Genomic DNA, 25,458 nt, shown 5'->3' on the forward strand with positions numbered 1-25,458 from the left:
GTAGATCATAACTCCAAGTATATCGTGGCGTCAAGTTCATCATGTCAACCCGGGCAGAATTCAAATGTATTATTTTATCCACGGATGCCCCACCACATTCTACAATGGATTTCAGTCTTTTGTACTGAAACGCATACCGTGCCAAAGGAGAAAAGTAACAACTTAGGCGGGAGAAGAGGAAATATGAACAGCAGAAGGATAAAGCTAAGAAAGAATGAGCACACATGCCTCACTCCCAAACCTCCTGAACACGTGCTGGAGGTGGGGCACATACCCCACGTGGCCAATAAGGCCTCCCAGGAGTGGGTCAGCAACATTCTGAGTCCTCATTGACAGTCCCCACCCCCAGGCTCCTAGGAGACAGCACTATGGAACAAGGGTTCCAGTGGCCATTACCCTGTCCAGGGGCAACGATGCGTCCAGACTACAAATCAGGCAGGAGCAGGTATTTGCTCTGACCAGCCTTCTGAGTGACAATTGGCCCCAGACGCTCCCTGGGAAGGAGTGCAAGCAGCCTGGGTGCCCTGACTAAGCCCTGTTTCTGAGCAGCCCTGGCTGCATCTGCAGTGTGGATCCATGATCAGACACGAGGTCCCTCACTGGCAGGTGGGAGAAACAGTGGCTTTCTCAGAGGCAGTGACTCAGCAGGAAAAAAGAATCAGAAAAACAAGGGAAAGTGCTTGCCTTTGAAGAGTTTGACACATGGGCTCCCAGGGTGATCCTGAGACTGTGAGTGCCTGAGAATGTTTCCTGTGCTAGCCCAGCCCCGCTAGCTCAGGGTGGTGAGGCTCAACATTAGAAAGGGGGTCCCCCCGTTCTCCGCAGGCCTTCAGATGGCAGCCCATGGAAAACGGGCTGGTCCCGGCTTGTGCCCAACAAGGCACGCACTCTCTGCTGACTTCGGCTCTTTCCCTGACATCGTTTGCCCTCGCCAGAACCCTCAGAGTCCCACACTCCAAAGCATTTCACTGAATCAACAAGTCATCCATGCCTTTTTCCACTCACCCAGTCAAAAGTTTGTGAGTCACCAGGTACTGGGGAACAGGGATTGAATTAAGAGATGAGCCTTGCCCCTTTACAGACCTCACTATCTGGTAGGCAAATCCAGCTTTTCATATTTAAAAAAAAAAAAAAAAAAAGTAAGGCTCCATTTGAGGTATGCACAGGTTAGAGTCAGGACACAACTGTGGGAGGAGAAATGCAAAGTGTCACAGAAAAGTCGCCAATGAGGAGAAAATCTCTCTCCATCTTGGAGATCTGGTATGGAGGTTGTGCCTAGGGAGGAGGTGAGGGCATCCCAGGTCCTTCAGGGGGAGGGAGTGGTCCTGCCTGGAGGGGGAAACACCTGGTTCCTTCCCTGTGCTCTAAGTGCCAGACCCAGGCTGGAGATGAGGCTGGAGAGCTGGGCGGCCCCAAGGCACGGAGGGCCTCCGGCTCAGAGCAGTCATCAATGCCCCCATCCCCTCCACCAGCCCTGACTCTCCAGCCTACTTCAACGCCCGTGTTGCCCTCCTGCCCAGAAACATCTTTGAATATTTTAATCTGTCAGCTTGTTGGTTTTCCCATCAAAATGTAGATCTTCTTGTTTCTCTCCAATCAACAACATTCACCCAAGACTTCTCTGCTCCAAACAGCCTGCTCAACCAGGAAGAGGGGCTGAAGGTGCAGGGTCGGGGATGAAGCAGACCCAGCCTTGGTGAAATGAAGTTTAGGAAAAGCAATATTCCAGCCTGAGTAGTTCATCAGGCAAAAGGACACTTACCAGCAAAAATAAATTATGGGATTTTTTTTTTTTTTTTTAATTAAGATCTTGAGCTTTTCAGGGAATCTTATTACTGGTGACTGACAATCGGCACTGTGCTCAGGTTTTTGTCATGTAAATCCCACATCTATCCAGCAGCTTTAACCTGTCAGAGCCATTCACGATATTCTTTGGAGGGTTCCTTTTCTGTTTGCTTCATGATTATTGCTTTTAACCTGAAAATGGGGGAAAAAGGAGAGCCTGTTCTGCATGGGACATCCCTTTAGTAGACCTTCTGTGTTTCAATTTCAAAACCAATACTTCAACAATAAACGAGAACAAAATTTCCTTTGGAGACTAGGCTATGAACAACTATGCCTTCCCTGCTCTCAATCCACAGGAACCCAGCTGGTGGGGCTCACAAGACAGAGAATCGCCAGGCTGGACCCATGGAGGTGATGGTGGCCTCTCGACCTGGCCCCGGTGCTATTTTCTGAGGGACTCCCAAGCACACAGAAGGAGAATATAAGAGAAGAAGACACACTCTTGCCCTCAGTGAGTACAGAATGGAGTCAGGGAAAAGGATGAATGCACAATAAATAGAGAACAAAATATGGAAAGGTGTCACCAAATAGGAGGCTGCCTACCAGAGCGATAGTAAGAGCACAGACTCAGAAGTCACAGATCCGGCTTCAAGTCCCAACATCATCACTTATGGACTTACTAAGAGCTCTCAGAGACTTCTTCAACTATGAAGTGGGGAAGTTATCAGACCTACGGCACAGAACCCCTGTGAGGATGAGTTGACCTGAGCTGATGGGTGTAAAGTCTCTAGAACAGGGGTAACTATGTTCAGGGTCCGACCACCTCCTCATCACCCCCTTCCCTCTAGCCTTTGGGTTGCACCTCCTACGGGGACCCATCTTCCCTCCAGAGGTCCCACTGTGCATGCTGCCCCCTCATAGCATGGGCTCCCTGCCTGCTACCCAGGAAACAAGTGTCCTCCATCCTTTCTCTCTTGGGGCATGAGAGAGTAGAGACCACTCTGGCTAAGGCCAAGATCAAGGACATAGTCAAGGAGAAAATGCAAGCCATCATCCAGTGAGAGAAACCCCTGAGGTGAGCAGGACCTGCTTCCAGATGACTTAGGAGAGGATGCAGCTGGGTCCACAAGAGGCGGCGCAGCTTCTACTCTGTGTTCTGGTAAGAAGCATGACTATCCTTCATGCAGGGAGGAAGCTGAACCATATGCAGCCTCTGGTCAGTAGCACCAGCTGAGCCCAGTCCTTGAGTCATCCAGGCCCAGGCACCAGACACGGGAGTGAAGAAACCTCCAGATGATCCCAACCAATTCCTGATCATTCAAGACCGCAGGCGTCACGGAGCAGAGACAAGCTATCCTCCCCACCCCACCCCCATCTGAGTTCCCAAGCCACAGGATCTATAAGCATAAATTGGGATTAACATACACACACTACTATATAGAAAATAGATTACCAACAAGGACCTACTGTAGAGCCCAGGGAACTCTACTCAATATTCTGTAATAATCTATATGGGAAAAGAATGGAGATGTATATATATAAGATATATATAAGACATATATATATGTAACTGAGATATATATATATATAAAACTGATTCACTTTACTGTATACCATTGTACAATATTGTAAATCAACGACACTCCAATAAAAAATTTTTTTAAAAAACGTTGCCACTTTACATGGATTAGTTGGGGAGTAGTTTGCTAGGTAGCTGTAGATAACCAGAATACCCGCCTCTGCTATGCCCAGTGGTTTACGTCCTTGGCCTTACTTTATCTTTCCAACAGCGTCTTGAGGTAGGATTTCACATACCCATCGCAGAGCTGAGAAACCTAACTCTCAGAGAAGTTATGCAACTTTTCCAAGATCCCATGTCTTCTAAGTTGCATAATCAGGACCCATACACTGAATCAGGATTCACACACCATTCACACACCATGCATCAGTCAGCCACCCAGAATTAAGAGAACTTTTTAAATAAATCAGGTGTTGTCTTCAGTACCTGAAATCACCTATTTACATATATTTTATATGCTGAGAATAGTCATCTCTGAAATACACTCATTTGGCTGTCAAAAAAATTAAAAATACCAAATCGCATCCACTTGAGCCGGGCCATGTGACTGAAGCTAAGTGGACGGACTAATTCCCGTCAATCCGCTCTGCCGACAGTGGCTCAGGGCACTAAGTCTCTCAGAGAAAGGGCAGAATTTGTATCAATTAGACTTTTTTCACTGCCTTACCTGAAATGACAGAATGACCACAGTCACTCAGACTCATGGGCAAACCGGGGTGGGTGGAGGGGAGAGATTTTCTGTTCTGCTGGCTGTTCCACGGCAGTGAAGGAAGCATTGCAGTCAGAGGTAACCGCTTTGAAAATTCACTTATAGGCGCTCTGGGAAAATGCTGAAAATAGACACTAGAGAAATCTGGCTGTGATCAGAGGCACCAGATGTTGCCCCAGATGTGTGTGGATGATGTGTGCTTCAGGCATCAGCCTAATTCACCTCATTTCCCCTGGGGGGCTGGGCACCCACCTTAGCCCAGATCTTGGGGAAAGAGCTGGGGCAACCTTGCCCTCAAGGGGCCTTCAGAATCCTGGGCCCCAAGGAACAGCGGCCCATCCCCGCCAGGCCCAGGGACACTGGGCTGCAGAGCCCTGCACACAGCTCGCTGCAGGGAGACCTCCTCACCCCAGGTGGGAGTGAAGACCAGGCTACGTGCCACACAGGAGCGCCCCAATTCAGTGAAGGGGGACACCAGTCAGGGGTAGCAGTCCTCCAAACACCCCACGAGACCTCACAGCCGCCAAGTGAGTCTGACGAAATGTGCAAAGGAATCCCAGCATTGAGATCCTGAAATACCAGATTTACTATAGACAGCAAAGTCCAGAGAGCACCCAAGTGCTCTCTATAAAATACCTTATCTTGTTTGCTCCTTCTATCTGTTTGGGTTCCCTCAGGAGCAGGCTCCGCCTGAGATAAGGATTTGAGTGCAGGTGGTTTATCTGCAGGTGATCTCAGGAAAGACCAGTGGGGGAGGGGAGAAATGACTCAGGAACGAAGGGTGGAAACGGGGCAAGTGGAGCCCAGACCTCGTGAGAACCCCCATGAGGACCACGTGAAAGGCTGTGATGTTCTCCCACCTCAGTGACAAGGGAGCAGGGGTATTGATCCACCAACTCCTGTCAGTCACTGGTGGAGGACCACTCCTGGGGGTGTTAATTCCCTGGGACTTCTGACCTGGCCCACACACAGGCAGAGAGGGGTCTCACGGCCAGAGAGAGCACACAGGCAAAGGGCAGCTAGTGCTGCAAGTTGGGCCTGAATCTATGAAAATGGCAGGAGCAGGGGGAATGTGGGCAAGGCACCCTCGAGAGCCACACAAATCCCCTCCTCACACACAGCCTTGAGGCTGCTGACTAGTCTCTCTCCAACCTGCATCTTATTAAGTCTGTTGACAATGTACACTGGAGAAGGGGTCAAGACCTGCTATAAGGCCAGCCGGGAGTTCACAGCCCCACTGGGGAAGAGGCCCCTAACTCTAAGCCCCTGGTAGCAGGCTCCACCGAGCTCGACAGCTGTTCTATTCCTCCAGCCCAGCTGGATGAGGTGGGTGGGGGAAAGACCCGACCTGCCCCACCCTAGACTGACTGTGGGTAGAAGAGAGGGCCATCGCAGACCTGGTTTTGTGACCACTCTCTGATGCAGGGAGGTCTGCTCCTGAGCCTCCTGGCAAAGCAAACAAACCACAACAACAAAAACAGCAAAGAGTAAATAGGCATGAGGGATCCTATCGGGGTCATAGAGATGTTTTAAAACTGATTGATGATGGTTGAGCCATTTGGTAAATTTATTTTAAAAATCATTGAAATGTACACTCGAAATAGGTGACTTATATAAAATTTGCCTCCCTTGGTTACAAAAATAAATTTATTTTTAAAAATTTTTAAAAATTCAAAATAAAACCCCGGGGCTTCCCCGGTGGCGCAGTGGTTGAGAGTCCGCCTGCGGATGCGAGGGACACGGGTTCGTGCCCCGGTCCGGGAAGATCCCGCACGCCGCGGAGCGGCTGGGCCCGTGAGCCACGGCCGCTGAGCCTGCGCGTCCGGAGCCTGCGCTCCGCAACGGGAGAGGCCACAACAGTGAGAGGCCCGCGTACCACAAAAAATAAAAAATAAATAAAACCCCACATTACTCCACAAAACCATTGCGTCCTAGGACTGCCTGAGTGTAACCCCGACCTTATTCGCTCCCTACGAGTGGCATATCGGGTTCTTGATATAATCCATTTAGGGCATTTGTTTCCTTGGAGAGTAAGATAATGCTGAAATGAGAAACAAATGTAGAGAAGGTCTGAATCATCCTGAAACACCCAAGAGATACTAGAACACCATGCCCTAGACATTGGTTTTACTCCCCAGAGTTTGTTAGAAGTACTTTTGTCTGGCTGTCAGAGCTATTTCATACAACCTCAGGCTTTTCCTGCCATGACTTTACTTTTCCCAAGTTCAACCTTTTCAGGTGACTCAGGATGTAAATTCCCCCACGAAGTTAAAAACGATTCCACTTTCTAAAGAATCCCTGAGGAACCAATGTGGGGAGAAGAAAAACAAAGCAGTCTTGGAGAAGGAAGCGTGTTAGTAAGTTAAGTTGAAAGAGTGGGTGTGAGAACTCTCCCTTCCCAGCTGGGTCTGGGAGGGAGCTTGCAGGGAAAACACTTTTAAATGCACGGCCCATCGTCCATTATAATTGAAAATATGGTGACGCATAAGAGATGATGTTGATTTTCGAATCAGAATGTCAACCAGGTCTTCTCATTTCAGAAATACACATATCCCTTAGTGCCCTGAAGTTACCGTTGGGCTGAAATTTTTATAAACTCAACTCCAAGTCAAATATTACAGAACTACCAAATGTCACTGAACTCCTTATTAAGGGGATATATACCATTTCCCATTAAATCAAAATATTAAAATGCACATTCATCTCAGAGTTACTGAAACTCTCTTTGGCAATTCAGCCTCTCTCTTAGGAGCACCTTTAAGCTTATGTGAAGGAAGAGGGGAAAAATAAACAGACACCGAGGGATTAATAACCAAACAAAAACCCCCATCCCTCTAAATTATCAATGAGAACACTAAGGAAGAATTTTCCATCCAAGAAAACAATGTTTTATCTCTGAAATATCAGTATGGACCACAATAAATACTCTAGCCAGTTTGTGAGCATTTAATCCATCTGGATATAAACATGAAAAGCTGTTATTTTTGCCCCCTACAGTGCTGTCAAGCTCTTCCCTCCCATTGGATGGCAACTGCCTTAAAGAGACTCCAGCCCCATTCTACAGCTTTTCATTCAATTACTAAGACTCAACCCAACTCATTTTTAAACTCCAGTCTCCTATCTGATCCACAAAGTTTCTGCTCCCCCCAAAAAGGCAAGGTATTCCAAAGTCTCCTGATGGAGGGGCCGAGCGTGGTCTGCTCTCTCCTCCTCCCCTCTGCCCTATACTCTTCTGCTTGTGGGGAAGAGAAGCAGGAGAAGGGAAAGAGGAAGACATGTCTCTAGACTTAAAGCAAAGTCTGTTCTCCCAAATATGTGGTATTCAGTGCTACAGATGAAAGAGGGAGCCCATGACTAAGCTTTTTCATTGATGGGAAAGTTACTTTACATTAATTACCCCGGAAGGATATACACGCTAGAAATGGCCCCCAGAATCATCAGCCTCAGAGGTCCAAGGTCCTGAGCCATCTAGATTCCCAGGCCCTAACCTGTCTCACCCCCAACATGTCACCTACTCCCAGCCTGGCTCCATCTTAGGCAAAGAAGCGGTCCTCCCTTCCGCTGGTCTATACCCTTAAAGGATGCTCCAGCACATGGTTGATGGGCTCAGTGCGGTCTTCCAACATGCCCCCTGGGAAGGCTTTATTCTTCAGAAGGTCTTCTGGTGAAACGGGACAACCTCTTTCAGGTGTCCACCAGCTAGTGGCATTTTCCCCTTTGCCCCAAAAGTTCCCCAGAAAGACTACAGCTCCAGAAGTTGTCTACCCTTTAAGGCAATTTCACCTGCAAGTACATATGGGATCCAGCTTTGGTACATCTTAGAAGCAGGAACTTAGGAGTCAGTGTGTGTGTGTGTGTGTGTGTCTGTGTGTCTGTGTGTGTGTGTGTGTGTTGGGGTATATCCTCCAGGCACCTCTCGGCCTGGACATCCCCCAGCACACCATCTAGAACTCCACGGTTCTCTTCCTTGTACTAATGGCACTGGAATGAGTCAGCTAAATATTCTTCGTGTAGCTTTAATAAACCCCAAGTTTCTCAGGAATACAACCATCCTGTGAATTAAAGCCAGAGGGTACTTTGTCTCATTCAGAATTTCACCAGAAGTATGTCACCATTTCTAAACATCACATCACCCCAATATCAACCATGATATTTGACTTGCCAATACCACGCACCTGGATCCATCTGCATTTGTAGCTGTGGCATTCACAGCAAACATCTAATTCACTACTCCTCTAGTAGAGGTGGGCAAAAGCATTACACAGTATTTTATGATATATTATTTTCCTTTTAGTTTCTTTATATTTCAGTTAAGTCATTACACTGATTTGTTAAATTATGTATGCAAGCAAGCAGTAATATCAGTACATTTCATTTCAGGATAATAATGGGAGGACTACAAAATATTTGTTGTAAAAAGGGGCCACTGGTTCTGAAGCAATGCAAACCAGTGGTCTGCCTTCATAATCCTTTCTGCTTATTTCCCTGCTATGCACCCTGAGCCTTTAGTCAAACCCAGTTGGGTCCAAGCTCTCGTCTTAATATCTAGAGGGAGAAGCTGTTCCCACTTGAGCCAGAGTTACGGGAAGATGGCAGCTCAGTCCTGTCCAGGCCCCTGCCCCAGCAGCATAATCTACACAAAAACTCCTGCCCCAAGGAGAAGGGGGGCTTCAGGGTCAGGGTCAGGACTATTAGCCACCTGCCCCATACAGCCCTGCACAGCCACATCCCCAGGGAGCACCCCCCAGGAGCTTCCCCTACCAACACCAGCCTCAAAAGTCCTGAATTTGGGTTGGATGGGGATGGTGGTGTTTCCCTGTGCACAGTGTCAAAGCTTGAATGCTTAGAACTGAACCAGCATATCCTTAGATCTGGAAGTAAATGTTTGGACTTTGAAGGATCCCCACTTGCTCTTTTTTTTTTTTTTTCTAGCTATGGGGGTAGCACTCCACGGGCCTCATCAGGTGGGGCCATCTCACTCTAACTGATGGCAAAGCTTTTCCAACTAAAAACCTCATCCTGGCCTCTCCATACACATGCATCTGATGTCACCAACTGCAACTCGCTTTTAATGGCCTGTTTGGAAAAGGAGGCATGCTTTATACATGTAGGACTTCTACAGTCTGAGGCTTAAGAGGATGCTGACAGGAGCATGGAGTAACCACTGAGAGACATGGAGAGTGCACTGGGCAGAGCATAAGACCCGCAGCAGCCGATGGTTACAACTTAATTCTCATCGGCTCAGTGACAGAAGATGTTCTCCCAGATAGGTGGTATGCAGTGTTACAGATTAAAGAGGGAGCTCATGACTAAGGTTTTTCATCGATGGCAAAGTTACTTTACATTAATTATCCCAGAAGCATATACACTCTGGAAATGGCCCCCAGAATCATCAGCCTCAGAGGTCCAAGGCCCTGAGCCATCTAGCTTCCCACTCCCCAACGTGTCTCACCTCCAACATGTCACCTGCCCCCAGCCTGGCTCTATCTCCCCATCCTTAAATGCACCAGCTCATGCCAGTGAGAGCCAGCACCCAGCCCGCGATGCTTACCTTCCTAACCAAATCCTCCTTCTCCACCAGCCCTACTCGGGTGGGCTTGCACTGGAAAGATGGGCACTGGGGACCCAGGGGCATGAAGGAGAAAGATGAATCAAGAGGAACTCCACCCCAGCCCTCCATCCCCGCAAGGCAACGAGCTGAGTTCTAGGGAACTCCGGACATCACCCACCCACCTACCCTGTGCTAGACCATACATGCCTGGGGTCACAGGATGAGGACGTCACAGACACTGACCTCAGGGATAAGACAGTTGAGTGAGGAACAGGCAGGTGGGCAGGTAGGCAAGCTGGTAAGTGCCACCGTGGAGGTCCGTATGGGAGCTGTGTAATCGAGGTAGGGGGTAAGAATACTCCCAGGGGGTACCCAGGGATGGATCCCAGAAGAGGCACCAGGCTGCCAGACAAGGCAAAAGCAGATGGGGCAAGGGCGGGGTGTGCATCGGTGCAGAGACACAAGAAGACCCATGAGGCAGGGAACTGGGCTCTTTCTGCGGGTCAGGCTGAAGCGTGAGGACAGCCTATGGAGAGAAGGTTCGCTCATTCACTCCTCAGGCACGGTGCAGGTGCTGGGCTCTGCTCACACGAGCTCACCTTCTAGCCCAGGAACAGGTGGGTACCCACTAAGGGCCTTTGGGGATAAGCCAAGGAAAGTGGACTTTATCCTGAAGGTGATGAAGTGACATGGAGGGATTCTGAGCAGGGGGTGATGGACTGGGTGTGTGTGTTTGGAAGAATCACCAAGGGCTGCGTAGAAGTGGATTAAAGAGGAATCAGTCCATGAGCTGCAGGGATAGAGAAGTGCAGTCAGGCAAGGAGAATCCAAGTTACCAAGTGCTCTCTGAGCAGTGAGGCCCCTGCCTCCTTATCCCTCCCGCCCTCTCGCCCCCACCCCCCATCCCTATCCTGAGCTGGCTGTAGTAGAAAGACAAGAGTCAGGGATAGAGATAGTGCCTGCCACAAGAAGCAAGGACCAGAGACAAGAACAGCTCAGGACACTGAAGGACACACCGAGAACACCAGACAGAGAAGGATCGGTGCTCTACAGACTGCTGATCCAAGTGTGCTGGCCGCTGCTCAGAAGAAACCCTGCTCTGCCTTTAAGAAGATGCAATCAAGCTAGAGAACCAGGTTGAGTCCTTGTGGCTAATGAAGGGGAGACACTGGGCTGGATGCCCGTATCCAGGCAGTGCTTCTGTGGTTGGGTCTGAGCACACCCCCAGTCTGCACACCTGAGGCTCTTGCATCACAATGGATGGGCAACCCCCACCCTTGTCTCTTGGGGTGCCTTCTTAGGTCCTCAGGAGGGCTGGCTGGGGATTGGCAGGGCTCAAGGTCCCTGGAAATCAAGGCTGCCTTGGTTCCAGGGAGAGAGGATGTCCAAGTGCACATCTTTACCCACGGCCAGGGAAGCCACCCACACCAAGTACCAGGCTATCTCCATGCCAGGACCCACGAGTGAAAAGACATCAAGACCCACCAGAGCTGGCAGTCAGCATGGGCAGGAGCCCAGCTTTTTAAGACCTGTAGCCGCCACTGCCAGCTTTTAGATGACGGAAGGTGTCACACAGACTCATCCCGGGAGGGCTTCCACAATTTCAGCACAGGAGCTAAATCACCCTAATACGGTTTGAGCACCATGACAGAGACCCATCTGCCTCACACATCCCCCACACCCTCCAGAGAGCCTGCCACGCTGCCCCAAACGCCACCAGCGTGCTAATGCGTAACCCTAGGGGTTGAGCAGTGCCCTCTCTTTCTAAATGCGCACATCACCAAGTGAGATCCTGCATCATGTCCCATTGCCTTAGCTTACAGGAAAGTCAGAGCGTTTCCTCTCTGATAAGATGATGTAAGGAGAGCATTAGGTCACCACATCTAGTAGGCTTGAGACAGGGGCAGTGGCAGCTCCAAATTTCCTCTACCAGAGCCCATTTGGTTGGAAGTATGAACCACGTGACTTGTTTTGAAGCTGTGGCTGCATAGCGAGCCCTCTGTCTTTAGTTAAACATTAGGTGGTTCTGATCCACAGAAGTAGCAAAGTTTTCTAAAGATGCTTCTATTCACATTTCCCATTGGATGGAGAAAACAAATTGTAAGATTAGGAGGAGGATGATTCTCATGATTATTGGTAGTAATTTAAGAAGTGGTTTCCAGGAAGCAGCCAAACACTACCTCCAAAAGCAGACCTTGGTGCCGCCAAGGTCTTGCAGAGAGAGATCCTGGCGGGACTTGGGGAGCAGGAAGAGAAATCGCAGGAGGGGGAAGCAGCGGATGAGAAGGGTGCTGAAGGTGACCCAACAATTCCATCAGCCCTCCCCTCCTCCCTCGTGGGCTCTGGGACAGAGGTGGGACACGTCTGAAAGCAAAACTCCAGGAAAACTCCATCTTCAAGCAAAGATTCTTTGCTGGTCTCTCACTTGAGTTCTTCCACGTAAGAGGGCTGCAATTTAAGGACGGAAGATTGGGGTGGAGGGGAGGCAGGGGGGTTTTCAAGAGGAAAAAGATACAAGCGCAGTAAAAAAAAAAAAGTGCTTTATTTGTGACCTCTAGTTAAAAGAAGAATAAATCACTAAAAAGACTTAAATATAATTTTAAAATTAATACGCAAGATACAACCATCTTGATATTTCTCAAGATGGTGCCATAAAGCCAAAGTACTTGGTTTGCTTTTGGGAAAAAAAAAAAATAACCAACAAAAAGAAAGTGAAATCTAGGTCTTGAAGGTGAAATTCTTTTTAACTCTGATTATCAACTATCTTAGCCTCCTTCCCTGCTCCAAAGGACCACGCACCCTCCTACAAACAAACAAAAACACACAAGAAAATAAAAAATGAAAAGGGAGGGAGGAAGGAAGAAAGGAAGGAAGGAAGGAAACTCTTAAAATACCATAAACTGCAAATTCAATATTTTCTCTCATTCCCTAGCATTTCTGTGAGTTTCCTGAGTGATGGCCTGTCTTAGTTCTTGACTCTAAATCCAGATTCTTAATCCCTTCTGTACGAGGTCTGGAGGAGAGAACTTGGAGCATTTTGCAGCAGACAAGAGTGCCAAGAAGTGCCGGCAGAGCAGGATGAGCTGAGATTCTAGGACTGGGTGGGGTTAAACTGTCCTTGCATGAGGACCAGAGTACATGATTTTCCAACTCCAGAAGCAGGGAGAAGAATCCCCGACACTCCATTCTATTTTATGTCTAACCATTAGTGATGCACTAGCTCCAGGGCAGACCGTTATCTGAAACACACAGCATTTCAATGGGTTTGTGGAATAAAGTGAAAATCTGCCCCTAGGAATGCACTTGTGGGTTTGAGAACTTGAAGGAACAGAAAGAGTTGGAAAAATAAATATTCAGAACCTCAAACCACCAAACACACCCAAACACACAGTCAATCAAGCTAAGGAAATGCTTACAGTCTCCTCCCCTGATTCTTCATAGGCTTTTATAATGCAAGCCCTGCTTCCTCTCCCCTCTGTGCAATCTCCAGCAGGCAAAGACAGTAAGTCCTGCAAGTAGGCAGAGCCCCCATAGGAGAGGAGTGGTCCTGGTGACAAGCTGCTACAGAAGACCCAGGTCCTCACTCAGGAAAGTTTCTTTGAGGAGCAGGTTTCAGCTAATTGGAGAGGGACTCCTCCTCTCTCAGGCCCTCACGCTCTATCCCAGCAGGTAAAGAGACAGCGGTCTTAGCCCCCAACTCAGGCGGGCCTGAGTAGAGACCCCCAGCTGAAGAGGTTAAGCCCATTCCCATCTCCCTGTCCCTCCTTCTTTCTTCTCCCAATAGCCTCCCAAGGTCTTGTTCACCACAGCCCATCCTCAGCACCCAGATGATCAAGGGTAGGGATGTAAAAGAAGAGAAGCAGCTGGCCCAAGGGAAGATGACCCTTGGATGCCCCAGTGGGGTACTAAGTTCCCATCACCCACACCCACTTGGGGCTGCCCTGTCCACAGCCAGACCCACTGTTGCTGGGGTGTATTTCGTGAAAGAAGGCAGAGGGTTTCCTTTGAGCACTTGACCTGAGCACCAAGTACAAGCATCTCTGGCTTCAGGTGCTGAGTGACGGGCTAATTGTTTCCTGACAGCACGAGAGAGCCTGAATACCACCCATGTCCTCAAGCTCCAGAAGTCCAGCATAAACTGTACTGCTGAAGAGGAAATCATAAATCTTAAGACCAGGATTTCAGTATTTCTGAAGGGTTTCATTTCTCCTCCCTTCCAACTTTGATATATGTACTTACTTAACGAGGGTCTGGGGAGGGTTCATCGAATTAATATATGTAAAGTGCTTGGAGTCTGAAGAGAATATGCAATGTAAATGCAAGTGTCGCTAAAAAGGTTAATCTAATTTACATCTAACACTTTCAGTTCATGGTGTTAATGAACTATATCCTTTTAGAGAGTGATTAATTTATTGAAATGTGATTATTTTTCCTAGTGCTATATATGGGTCAGCTTCTCCTCTTATTGTATCTAACTTTAAAGAAGAATTCGGCATTTTATAAACTAAAATAATAAATCAAATACCCGGTAATGGTTATATTTCATTAATTACAAGGAGACATGCATTAGATTAACATTTATCTGTTTTAATTAATTTGCTGCAATGCAGTTATCCATGAAAATTGGAAAATGACACATCAACTTGACATCATATTAACAGTTTTGACTGGTTCTTCCCTGAAAATTTATGGGCCTGCAACTGCTGCACCCTTTGCATAACCATGGTGAACACCCGCCGTGTACCATATGCAGAATGTACATTAGAGAATTAGGAAGGGCCTTACTGCTAAATTCAGACTTCTCCTGCAAATATCATTCATTAAATTGGTAAGACAGTATAAAGATGGAAAGATGTAGGGTTTTGTTTGGAGGGTTAGAGTCCTGAAGTCTCAAAAACAATTTCTTAAATCTGATCACCTTATTTTCTTAAGCACTTTATCCTTCCAAAGGGTATTCAGAGCCACTTGCACGTGGACACTCAGAACTTTCTTGAATAGAGGAGGGAGGTGCCATCCTGTCCTTTCTGCACAGGGAAAAGCAGATCCCAGAGGGCTGAGTGATCTCACACGGATCAGTGCATCCAAGTCACGTGACTTGGAGTCGCTGCCTTCTCCACAGGCGATTTCCTCGTCAGGCTTCTTTGAAGACTGCAGATTTGTTTAACTATATAATACGACGGACATCACCGAAATGCAAAGTGGCAGAAATCACAAAAATGATGTGCTGTGTGTTTGTTTGTTTTTTCAATCGGCAAAACTTAAGTCAAATTTCAGCCAATTAAGCATTTTTAGAAGCTACAAGTGGCATTTACAGCCTTTCTCAGTGAGAATTCCAGCGGCATCTGCTGGGCTTGACTCCCTTACACATCTTGGTGTGGTTAGGGTTCTCTCAACTCATCTGCGGAACTGAGTGTTTTCGACCTTTACAAAGTGGATGCTGTCATGGGTTTGGAAGGAGAATCCGTTAACTAAAGGGGAGAGGAGGCCTGATTACTAGTTCCTACCAGTGACCAAAGGCAGGCAGTAGCCCTGACCGCAGGAAGTGTGCATGGACAGAGTCCTGAGGGACTTGCAGCCAGTGTAGGTGGCATCACCCCGGCATATCGTCACTCCCTCAACGCTCAGCATTCACTCTGGACCTCAGACTGTGCTGGGCGCCAGTCACACAGAGGTAACCAGGATGCTTCCCCCTCGAGGGGGTCACAGTCTGCCTGGGGAGGCAGGGAGGCGATAGGCACTGTGATGGGGGAAACCGGAGGTGGTGGAATAAAGAGGGTCAAGGCCCCCACCCAGGAGCAGCCCTGCAACCCATGCCAAGAAAGGAAGCATTCCCTGGGGAACTGTCAGCAATAGGGGTTGGCAGGGGCACTTCTCAACCTTGGCTGGGCATCACAAACATCTGAGAGCTTTAAACTAAATCCCAAGTCCTAGCCTAGATCAATGACACCAGCATCTCTGCAGGGGTGTTCCAGGCATCTCTGTTATTTTGAAACTCTCAAGGGGTTCCATTGTGCATCCAGGCTTGAGAGTCACTGACCCAACGGATAAGGGGGTAGCCTCTGACACTAGACTTTGTCCATTCAAATCCCAGCTCTGCTGTAGTAGTAGTAGTAGTTGGGTGAACTAGGTAAGTGGCTTACCCTTCCTGGCCTCAGTTTCCTCACCTGTAAAATGGGGATAATAAGAGCACACATCTGATTGAGTGGCTGGAGGACTGAATGAGTATTAATACCTATAAAGCACTCAGAACAGAGCCCAGCACACAGTAAGCTCTTGATAGAAGATAGTATTTACTATCTGGAAACTGCTGGAAAGTTCACTGAGAGAAGAGGAGGCCAGATGAGAAGTCAGGGGAGAAACCATCAACGGACTTTTATGTGAGGCTGGAGAGTTTGGATCTATCTTGAGAGGACTGTGGTTTGTCATCGGGGGTGAGGCTCTCTGTGTGTCCTAGCTTCAGAGAAGGCTTGGGCTGCAAGAGCGTAGGCAGAAGATCTCTGTAGACACTCGGTCCAGGCCTTTGCTCTATGAATGCCTGAGCTCCTTGAAGGGATGAGGGTAGGGATAGGAGAGGTAGAAGGTGGGAGAAGGGCTGGTTTCCTCTAGGATGGGAGCTGGTGACCTGTTCCTTCTCCTATCCCCAAGCACCCCCCGGGGCATTGGCAATGAAATGTAATAGGAGAATTGGACTTCAGGTGCTGGAACCCCAGTGGCAGCAAAGATTCTGCTGCCCATGGAAGTAGAGAGTCAGCCGGGGACATCAAGAGGCCAGGCTGGGGCTTCCCTGGTGGCGCAGTGGTTGCGCGTCCGCCTGCCGATGCAGGGGAAACGGGTTCGCGCCCCGGTCTGGGAGGATCCCACGTGCCGCGGAGCGGCTGGGCCCGTGAGCCATGGCCGCTGGGCCTGCGTGTCCGGAGCCTGTGCTCCGCAACGGGAGAGGCCGCAGCAGAGGGAGGCCCGCATACCACAGGAGGAAAAAGGAAAAAAAAAAAAAAAGGAGGCCAGGCTGTTCAGACAATAAGCAGCACAAGGGTAACCTGTGAGGGGCGGAAACTTGAGGCAATTCCAAGAGTGTTACGTTATTCTCAGAACCCTGGGACCTTAACAGACTGCAGCATGGATGGTGAAGGATGGAATTCATGATGATTGGGATAGCATTTCTTATAGGCCTGGTGGGACTGGGGTTGATATGACCCATCCCGGCAACAGGGTGATGGATGGAGGAGGAGGGGGTGCTTTCATTCCCAAGAGATGCTAAATAAGGCAGTAGCAATAGGCATGGAGGGGAGTGGGAAGGTTCTAGGTCTTTGTGGGTAGAATCAACTGGACTTGATGAAGGATGGGGTGTGATGGAAGAGGAGAGATGAGGATGCTGGAGGACTCCAGGGCTCTGGTTTGGGTGAGTGTGCAGATGTTGTACCTTCCATCCAAACAGAGGCCACAGAGTAAGCAGCAGCTTCCTGGAGGGAAGAGGAGAGGCTGGGTTGGCACACACATGGGGCTGGTGGTACCCCAGGGCATCCTAGAGGGGACAGACATGGAGCAAGCCTCTGAGCAGGGCTTAAGGTGAGCTAGGAGAAGAGTTGGTCAGGGCCATCTCCGGAGGACTGATGTAAGCAGAGGACACTGAGCTGGGGACAAGCAAAGTCCTGAGAAGGTACTGGAAACAAGTGCCCGAGGATTAGAAAACCACTAAGAAGTGGGAGAAGTGGCCTTCGGGTGACATCATCCAAGATATCACCTGGCTTCTTGTGCTGGGTGGCAACCAACTGCAATTAGTCTGACCCCTTGGTCTGATTCCTGGCTCTGCGGCTACATGCCCTGTGGTGTTCACTTACCAATCTGTAAAATGGGTATTTGTGAAAAAGACAATTGACATATATAAAATCCTGCCACAACAGCAGAAGAAAAGGCAGCCTTATGAGCAGTCACGTTACCTTCTATTTCATCTATGCCATCTCTCTCCCCTCTTGCCACACTTGCCTTTCAGCATCCCCTCCTCATTCTCGCCAGAGTCCAGGCTTCAAGTACATCTAATATACTTGAAAGTGTCTGCGGTAGCTTTTCTTAACCCTGCCTGCTTAAAAAAAAAAGGAGTCAGAAGAGGGCCGTGTTTAACCCAAATGAACAACTGCTGGGAGGTCTTCTTGATGCAGGAGACCCCTCCAATGGACCATGCAATGCAGACAGCTGCCTTCTCTACTTGAGGCCAAGCATGACGGGAGGGGAGGAAGGCTTCCAGCTGCCCGGGCGAGAAGAGAAAGATGATGTTCGCTCCTGACGGGGAAGTCAATCAGAGAGTGAGCCTTCCAGAGAAAATGATTTTTTCAGCAATTTTGAAGACCCAAATGTTCTTGAACTGCCTCGGAATGTTCCAGGGCAGCAGAGCCTCTCTGGCCTCACTCAGACCCTTCCTCGGGCTGAGAACACATCACTCTGCTAGGTAAGCCTGTGTGATATGGGAAATCCATGTCTGCCACGCTGCTCTGGGTTCAAAGCTCAGTTCTACTGTCTCTAAGCTGTGGGACCTTGGGCAAGTTACTTCCCTTCTCTGGGCCTCAGTTTCCTCCTCTGTAAAGATGGGATTGTAATTCTAACTGCATCATTGGTAGATCAAACCAACTGGGGTTAAGATCAAACCGACTGACATATATGAAGTGCTTAAAATAGTGCCTGGCACACAGTATGCATTCAATAAACATTCACTCTTTTATTAGCCTTATAAATCTGTATGCAGAAATATATTTGTCCTGGCTCCTGGGCTCCTGCGTACCAACATGGGCATTCTTACCTTGCACCTACCTGTCCTGCCCACCTCCTATTTGCTGACAAAATGCCTACTCACCCATCAAGACCTCTTTCATTTTCTCCATTAATCTTTGCTGGCTTCTCCTATCCTCGCCAATTTCTTCCTTTCCTACAAAACTTTTTCCAGGTGTTGCATGCACAGTCATCTACCCTTTTCCCCAGAAGCTACCAAGTTCTCCAATAGTTTGTGTCATGTGTGATGTTTACCCTAGACAGAGCTCTCTGATATCTGATATTTGTTTTAGCTTTTCAATCCGCTCATAGAGAATAACAGGAGACTGAGACATAGCTCTTGGCTGAAACAGCTAAAAATGGGGCCCAATGCACGTTTGGGTTGGCCTCAGTCTCACCCCAAGCATCCTCCTCCAACCACTGCCGCCTCCTGTCTTCTGCCTATTGCTTCCCCAAAGCTGACAGCATGATTGGTAATGGATGAATGCTTGTGTCCTCCTAAAATTCACATGTTGAAACTCTACCCTCAGTGTGATAGTATTAGGAGACAGGGCCTTTTGGAGACCTTCTCCTTACAACCCAAATCCCAGCATATTAGGATTAGAAGAGATCATGAGGGTGGGGCCCTCATGAATGGGATTAATGTCCTTGTAAGAGTCGTGAGAGAGCCTGCTTCCTCTCTCTGCATTCCTCACAGAAGGACACAGTACGAAGTCAGCAGTCTGCAACCCAGAAGAGAACTCTCACCAGACATAATCATTCTTGGACTTCCTTCCTTCAGAACTGTAGAAATCAATTTCTGTTGTTTCTAAGCCACCTGATCTATGTTATTTTTGTTACAGAAGCCCCAGCTGATTAAGATGGCGAACTTCTGTCCTGTTCAGGGCCAGTGTCTTCAGCTCAGCATGCTTCCCCCAGCTCAGTCCTCTCATGGTTCATCTGCAAACCCACCATTCCAATTTCCACAGGGTCCAATTAGTGGTGGGCTAGATAATAAATAATAAAATAATAATCCATCTCAAGCTGTCATTTGGCTATCACAGTGTCAATTATCCCCTTCCATATAAACATGCATCATCACAGAGGTTGCCAGTGTCTTAAACAAACAAACAAAAAAGAGTGCTTCTCTGCTTTCTGGGACAGCAAGGCTGGAAGGAAAGTGTTTGCTGGTCAGTGGACTTCTCTTTACAACCCAAATCACACCAATAAGCCTCTTGCTCCAGAGACCAGAATCCCACACCTTCGGCAGTGGCACATAGAGATGTTTATTTATTTAGATAACACACATTGCTGAGTCCTTCCTCAGAGCTGGCCCTTCATTAAGTGCCAGGGCTTTTGAGATGAATAAGACAAGACATGGGTCCCAGCCTCAAAGGCATTCATAGACTAGTGAAAGAGGCAGGTGTTTTCACAATTCAAGCCAAATGTCTATGTGTGCATGTATTTATATATGACTATGTCCACACATATGCACATGTGGAGAGAGACAGAGGCAGAGAGAACAGAGTTTGAATGGAGGGAAGATATGAACGAAGCTACTGAACTGCCAAGAGGTCAGTCAGAAAGGGAGAATGTCACCAAATCTCAGATGCTAGAACCCAGTGTTTAAATGATCAGTAATTACAGTAATTACAGTCACTGTGTATTTAATGCTGTTTACATGCCATGAACTGTGCTAAGTGATTTCTAAACACTTTCCTGACAACCACTTGGCAAGGTAGATCTTTGTATCCTCATTTTATAGATAAGGAAACTGAGGTTCAAAGGGATTCACTGATTTGTCCAAGATTATCTTACTGGGAAGCAGTAGGGTCAGGATTGGAACCCAGGGTTCTCTCACTATGAAGCCCAAATTTTCCTTCCCACAGGACAGGAGAAAACATCCAAAATCTCTGTGTCGTTAAACAATAGCACTGCAACTGCAAACAGGTGGATTCACCAAGCCATTCACTACTGACTGCTCGGCTCACATCCGGAGGCCAGGCAGTGGGGTGGACTTGGAGATCAGGATAGGGAGGGAGAATCAGGACAAGATTCCATCCCTCAGGGCTCACAGGGCAGTGCTGGAGCCAGACAAGGAGCACAGGTACACCCGAGGGAGAGCCACATCCTGGGGGACCAGCCAGGGGGACCAGTCAGGGAAGGCTCCTAGGGGAAACCAGGCCCAGGCCTGGCTGTGTCTTGAGTCTCAGAAGGCATTAGGCTGAGGAAGGTGACCGTCTAGCCTGAAGACATGGTCCAAAGGGTCCAGGGCAGGAATGAGCACATCCTGGTCCAGGAACCACAGGTGCTTTGGGATGAGTGCAGGTCAGAGCACACCCTCTGATGCAGGGCTGAGGACATTTTGTCATTTGTGCTTCAGTTGTTGGGGAAATAACTGCCACACCCCCAGGAGACACATGCTACTTTCCAAGAGATGATATAGGACAATTCACCATAAAAATTCCATACCACCTTCGCCCCCGCAGGAGGTTCTGCATGTGCACTTTGGAATACACAAGGATGGTTTTTGAATCTGTAAGAGGGAGGATGAGGCTGCTGCTTGAAGCTAGAACACAGGTTTCCATGGATGAGAACAAGGCCCACTCCATTTATCTCCCAACAGGCCCCTTGAAACAGCAGCCCTGGACTCTCCTCCTGTGTATGCGGGGCCACAGGGGCTCTTGGGGATCTCAGAGATACAGTCAGCTTCCCTTTGGTCACTAGATCTGCCTTTAAATCCAAAGGGTAGAATATGCGATGAACAGTCAAGGGGCACTGGCTATGGTGAGCCTTCGCATTCTCACCCTGGTCACATCCTCCCCTGGTGGTCCTGGCAAGTCACTTGCCCTCTTTCAGACTTAGTTTCTTCCTCTGTGAAATGGGCTACCAAAACCAGCCCTGCATTTGTAAAAAATGAGAGACAGCCCAGTTAAACGGATTGGCGCAGTGCCTGTAACACACTAAGAAGTTCCACAAACTGCAGTTACTACAATTATACAACTACTGCTACAATTCTGCTCTGTCTCCTCCCCTCCCTAGTACCAAATGCTGTGCTTGCAAGCCCTCTTCCTATCTCTGTCTCCCTTGTCTATGTCCCCATCGCATGGTACTATACTTGGCACAAACTCGGCCTGCTGTCATTCTCTTAAAGTTTTCACATAAAAATCTTGTCTCCAGCCAGATCCAAGCTCTCAAAGCAAGGTAGTAGTGAGATGGGAATGGTGTGGGGGTGATCTTCTTATATTTGCTAAGAATCCTCCAGAGCACTGAGCCAGGCTCTGGGCACACAGGCGGGCACTACATCAGTTATTGCTGATGGTCTCTACTCAAGCATTGTCCTGAACAAACCAATACCTGGATACTGAGGACTGAAAAGCGTTTGTGTACCAGATCCCTGAGACCTGAGACCACCGATGCATCACCAAATTTGGCACAAATCTTAAGAGGTTTTTTTGTATTGTCTTTTTTCCCCTGGATAAGACATGCCTTTCTCTGCTCCAGAGGCTCCTTGCGTCCACAATGCCTTCCCAAACTTTGCTCATGAAACATGTGCATAGGATCTGGTCTTTTCAAGGCATCCAGGAAGTGTTTGTCTTTTTTGAATAATCAAGATACAGGAGAGAAAAGGAAGGGGTTATAATAGCTGCCTGGCCACTGTATTATTTCTGACGTCAGGAATATGTTTGTACTCAAAGTGCAGCGATTCTGCAAAAACCCCAAACAGATCTCAGGGATTAGTTGCTCGATTCCCTACAGCAAGAAGCAAGAAACACAAAGGCAGAACAAGCTGTGTGCCACAAACACGACATCGTACACGAGCCCAAGCCGGGAGGACATACTTCCAGACAGTTGTCCAGAGGGTGCATTCAGGTCTGCCAGGCAGCTTGACGCCCCACTCCTATTTTTCCTCTGTGAATGAATTCAGAATTGTATGGAAAAAGAAAGCTATTTTTTTGTTCAATCTTCTTCATAGGCCTTTCTGACTTTTCTCCTTTTTAGTGATGGGGATAATAATGACATGAACCTTAGAAAAGGCAAAGTCAGTGGTGGGACACATCATATATGAAGCATACCTTCAGTATCTCAAATGTTCTTCAGAAATTATATGAAATTTGGAGACATAAAATGCACGTGCACTGTAATAAGGAGAGTCAGCCCTGTAAATCCCAGCTAAAGTGTCACAGCAAATGTCTCTGTTTTGATCAAATATTACACATTTGTCTTTAAAAAAGAAATGAAAATAAAAGAAAAATGTAGCTAACAGCGCCCTTTGCAGCCCCCCAGTGGTTGGAAAGAGAAAGAGGGAAGAACGCGGGGGATTCAGACAGCAACTCTAGCTCCGCAGGACCAATCAACTTTTTACTCCGGAAAGACAAATGGCTTATTTTCAACATGAAATGAATATGTTCTAAGTGGAGAAGAAGCAAGGTGTTGGTTAAAATGCACATAATTATTCACATACGCGTGAATCACTGAGAGCCTGGATTTTTTTTTCTTTTCTTTTCAATCTTTCTCTTTTACCTCTACCAAGTTTTCCATTTTGACCTGGGAACTCTAGGCGATGCGTAAGCATACCAGGTCTTCTTCCCAAACAGGTTATTTTCCCTTCCTTCACTTGCTGTGAGCCCCCTTGTATGTAAACATCGGCTTAAACATACGCCATTTGCTCCACTACAAAGTGACGAAAAAAATCAAAAACATGTAATCTGCCTATTTAACAAAGTGTCTACATTGGGGAAGGAGAGCAAAAGATTTGGTCGTTCATTGTTTTTTATTCTTGCTTTCACCAGAACAAGCGTCTCTCTGAATGATCAACGACTCCTTTACCCATTCCTTTACCTTTCCTTTACCACATGTTTGAGACATTTTCATAATCAGTTTTCCTTTCTCTTCCCCCCAAAAAAACTACCTCTCAAGGATGGGGGTGGGGATGGGAATTGATGAAAAGGAATAGGATGCCTGCTTATAAAATAATGTTACAAAAAACGATGCCACCAAACTAAAAGATTACAGCATAAACAGAAACTCTCCTATTCTTCTCAACCGTCTCACTCTCAAGTTGCGGGAGAGGCATTCCCGAGGTCCTGAGGAGGCGAACTGTCTGCCTCGCGCTCTCCCCACCCTCCAAGGGTAGTTAAACGTAGAATACATTCCCTCCTGAGCCACAGGTAAGCTACAGGTCAAAGCCAGTTTGCAAATCAGGTTGCCGTTAATAGGAAGCCTCTTTATCTACAAGAGCAAACTCCTCCGTCCTCTGAGGATTGTCAGTGACCACGTTCCTTCCCGTACTGGTTGCCGGGCAAATCTGGCCACAGCCTTTAAACCAAGCGCACGCCCTCCTATCCTAGTCAAAACGCAGAGAATCAACAAGTTACCACCAAGCCGGGCACTCCAGCCCAGAACTGCCACCGCCTCTCCTGCGCCCATCGCCACCCAAGCCCGCTCTGCTCCTCCCTTGCCTCTCACACCACCGTCCAGCAAGCACGTGACCTTCCGTTTCAGTTCGCCCTCCAGACGCCCCCACCCCGGCGCTCCTCCCCGCGCTCCCAGGCAGCAAATTCCGCGGCTCGTCAGCCTACAGTCTCCCGACCGCGCCAGGCGTTCACCAGGATCTTGCTTCCTCTGGGGCGGGAGAAGCGGGGAGGTCAAGAACTCCAAGCCAATAGGGTTGCGGGGAGGGAGGTCACCGGATTCTGCGCCTCTGTGCTCCGGTGCCCAAGCACAGTCGGAGAGGCTATGGGGAAGGTCACGTCCCGCACTTCTTCCGGACTCCGCGGCCCACCCGGAGGGCGCGCGTTCCCAGGGTAGCCAGAACCGCCCTGGGGGATCCTGAAGCCAGCCAGGGAGGCCCTCCCCGGAGCCCACAAGTTTCCACCCCATCCCCGAGCTGGGAGACGAGCTCTGCTCCCTCCTTTGAAGGCGCCGCCACCGATTCCTCCCTCTGGGCTGGAGCAGACAACTGACTGTCCGCGCCGTGCCAGCGCCCTGCTCCCGCCGCTCCCGAGCCGGAGCCCGCCACTCGGCCACTACACCCCCACTCCGGCGCAGAAAGCCCCCAAAGTTGTCCGGACTCCCCAGACCTGGCCTTCTCCTGGGTCCCTAGAACCTGCCCAGGGGTGGGGCCGGCGTCCGCAGGTGGAATCTCTCTGGTCCAGGGCGCAGGGCGCTCACTTTGGTCATCCCGGGCGCACGGAGGCCGCGGAAGCTGCGGCAAGGGAGGGTGTGCAAATCCAGCGGGGTCCCCGCCGCTTGCATCCTCAAGCCCGCCCTGCTTCCCTCCTCAGAGACGAAGAAACTTCCCCAGCACCCACCTTTAGAGGCGAGGAGGCGGCGCCGCCGGCCGCCCCCGCCGCCGCCGCTGCCGCTCCCGACGCCCAGCACCAGCAGGAGCGGTACCCAGCACAGCCTCGCAGTCACCATCCTCGCCGCCGCCGCCGCCTACGAGCTGCCGCCGCTGCCGCCGCCGCCGCCGCCTGCTGCCCTCGCCGGCTCTCGCCTCCCGGTGTCCGCCGGGCCTCGGGCCGCCTTGCCCTGCCGCTGTGTGCGCTTCGGGCGCCGCCGCGCTCGGCCCCCGGTGCCAGCCGCCGCGCCGCTAGCTCGCCCGCAGCAGCCGCGCTCACTGGCGCGGACCCCGAGCAGCTCCGGCGCTCACCCCGGGACGGCCCGTGACGTCACGGAGGGAGGGAGGTGGCTCCTGCATATTCATGAGACGCGGACACCGGCCGCGGCTTCTAGGCTCGCGGCTCCGCGCCCTCGCCTCCCAACTTTCCTCCGCCGTCCTCGAGCTCCGGGGCGCTCCTGCTCCAGGTAGGACTCGGCTCCCAGCGGACCCGGTGGGCGGCCGCGGGGAGCCCTCCGGCCCCGCGCCCTCGCTCAGGCTCTCAAATAACTGCCTCGGGGGAGGGCTGGCTCCCTCAGAAGTGGTCCCCGGGAGCCTGAGCGTCGCCTGCAGGGGCTCAGGGCACCGTGCGCCGCCACGCCCTTGGAGCTGACATCCGTGCGGAGGGGCGGGCGGGCGTTGCTGCAGGTCCTGCCCTTGGCCGGGTCTCCGGACGTTCTGTGCCGCCTGGTCTGGGGAGGGCGCCAGGCACA

The 25,458-nt window shown here is 49.5% G+C and overlaps 1 protein-coding gene across 1 annotated transcript in view; it reads right to left on the reverse strand.

The window, feature by feature from the left end:
* Positions 1-24,956, reverse strand: part of CLSTN2 (calsyntenin 2) — a 675,719-nt gene extending 650,763 nt beyond the window's left edge. Inside the window, exon 1 of the mRNA XM_028489282.2 lies at positions 24,678-24,956. Coding sequence (XP_028345083.1) covers positions 24,678-24,786 — 109 coding nt within the window. The 5' untranslated portion in view covers positions 24,787-24,956. The remainder of the gene's footprint in view (positions 1-24,677) is intronic.
* Between the last annotated feature and the right edge of the window lie 502 nt (positions 24,957-25,458).

This window comes from Physeter macrocephalus, chromosome 1, assembly GCF_002837175.3.
Source record: "Physeter macrocephalus isolate SW-GA chromosome 1, ASM283717v5, whole genome shotgun sequence".
NCBI classification, from domain to species: Eukaryota; Metazoa; Chordata; class Mammalia; order Artiodactyla; family Physeteridae; genus Physeter; species Physeter macrocephalus.